Below are 2,027 nucleotides of genomic sequence, written 5' to 3'. Positions count from 1 at the left end.
AGCATGCAGGAAGCAGCTGATGATTCTCTCTCATCATTGATGTTTCTATCACTCTCCCTCCCTCTCCCTTCCTCTCTTTGAAATCAATAAAAAGATATTTTAAAAAAAATAACATCATATAACTTATAGACTACAAGAGAAAAACATGTAAAAATAACTGAAAATAAGCAGAACATAAAAAAAGGTAACACTGATGACGATCACATTCAGAAGTGAAGTGGCTAAAATAAAGTTCTCTCAATTCCTTTTGTGTCAAACATTTAAGGACACAATAAAAAATAAGGCAATTTTGCTAAAAATGAAGATCCTTTTAATTTTTGGACACAGGTTACTTAGAGAAGGGAAAAGTGCTTAAAAACACCTTGGAACCAGGTATTTGCATTTCAAATAACTTAATGAAACATACAGTCAAATGGCACTTTATCATACATGATACTTGCACGTGGAAATAATTTCTTGATGCCTTTAAAATCCCCAATTTCCATGAATACTTCAGTTATTAAGATACTATAAAATGGCAAGAAAGATTTTTTGAGATCTCAAAGTAAGAAAAAGCTGGAGGAAAGTATACATTAAAGGGCTTCACAAATAGAAAGCGTGATTGTTTGAATCTTGATAAAAGTAACTTTTTCGTAGGTCCAAGGCTCAAGTTTGTTTGATTCCTTGCACTGTCCAACATCAACAAGACACCAGTTGTGAATATTCTGTTAAAAAGCCAAGGAGCCCCCATCCTGTCAGGAGCCAGTGTTGGCCAGAAGAGGTTTGCGATATTTGCACTGAATCCAAACTCGGTACATTGTCAGCTGTTTCCCTCGGTTCACTTGCAATCGGCGATCCACCAGGTTCTGAACCTTTTCCAGTCCAGCAGTCGTGAAAAGTGTGTCCAGTTCATCTAGTTTGGAAAATAGATGTTTATGTATTATGGAACCCGAAGGGAGAGCTTCTCTAAGAGTCAGCTGATAGGGAGGAGTTTTCAAGGGCTCTATGAATACCTTAAAATTACATGTAAAGATTTACCTATATGTCTGTGAAAGTCCTTTTTTTGTTTGTTTTTTAAGAAGAGAGGTTCTATCACTTTAACCAGAGGCTCAGAAAAATATGTGATCTGACAAAGGTCCCAGCAATGGAGTGTTCTTAAGGCACTGGTGGAGAAGGAAACTGCAGCTGGGTGAGCAGCAGGGGAGAGCAGTTCAGGGTGATATCTGGAACCCAGTGAATGGTGAGTTCCCCTAACTAAGGTGCATCTCAGGCACAACCCAGATTAGAGGGTGAAACAGCTGCCCTGGAGTCTTGCAAAATGGGCTAGTTTCCCCGTTTTGAACAATGTGAGAGAGGAAGGGCAGATAGCAGAAGAACAAGGCGGAGGACTGAAGACGTACAAGCTGAGCCTATCTGGAGAACAGTGAGCAGTTCAGGTTGGCTGTGAGGGACGGGAAAGGATAGGAAAAGGTTGTAAAAGGTAGGAGGGCCAGATGACCCTACTTCTGGAAGTCCACCGAGGAACACTTAATATACTTTGGAAGTACTGACATAAAGATGAGTGTTGTTTCCATACCTTGTGTGAAGAAGTAAACTCTGGTGCCATCACCTCTCACATAGAAATTTTCAGATAGACACTGACCTGCAGAGCAATGTGGCAAAAATCAGAGAAACTTTAAAGCACTTCCTTAAATTTCATTGTCAATCAAATGCACACCACAGATCATCTTCCTGGGCAGAGAACAGAATTCTTCCTTGCTTATACTTGGTACTTTGCAGGGATCTGCAATTTTTCTCCTACAAAGGAATGGTGCTTTGGAGAAGAGCAGCCAAAGGGAATAATCAAACTGCAGGCTAAGTAACTTATACATGTGACTCTCAGCTCCCCGGTTCTACAGTTCTGTTTCCTGCTGAAACAGGTTGTGTTTTCGCCTTTTCCCCGATTAAATAAATACCATCTACTCATTGTTAAAAATAAAAGGAGGGGGGGGGGGAGGGGGGAGGAAAAAAAATAAAATAAATAAATATAAACAATAATCACAAAGTTT

At 39.7% G+C, this 2,027-nt stretch overlaps 1 protein-coding gene across 1 annotated transcript in view; it reads right to left on the bottom strand.

The window, feature by feature from the left end:
• Nucleotides 1–287: 287 nt before the first annotated feature.
• METTL2A (methyltransferase like 2A) overlaps nucleotides 288–2,027 on the bottom strand; it is a 10,577-nt gene continuing 8,837 nt past the window's right edge. Inside the window, exons 8-9 of the mRNA XM_014531999.1 lie at nucleotides 1,556–1,621; nucleotides 288–892 (exon numbers count right to left, since the gene is read on the bottom strand). Of these exons, the coding sequence (XP_014387485.1) occupies nucleotides 735–892; nucleotides 1,556–1,621 (224 nt within the window). The 3' untranslated portion in view covers nucleotides 288–734. The remainder of the gene's footprint in view (nucleotides 893–1,555; nucleotides 1,622–2,027) is intronic.

Source organism: Myotis brandtii, unplaced genomic scaffold (assembly GCF_000412655.1).
Source record: "Myotis brandtii unplaced genomic scaffold, ASM41265v1 scaffold120, whole genome shotgun sequence".
NCBI classification, from domain to species: Eukaryota; Metazoa; Chordata; class Mammalia; order Chiroptera; family Vespertilionidae; genus Myotis; species Myotis brandtii.
This window is presented reverse-complemented; position numbering and strand designations above follow the sequence as displayed.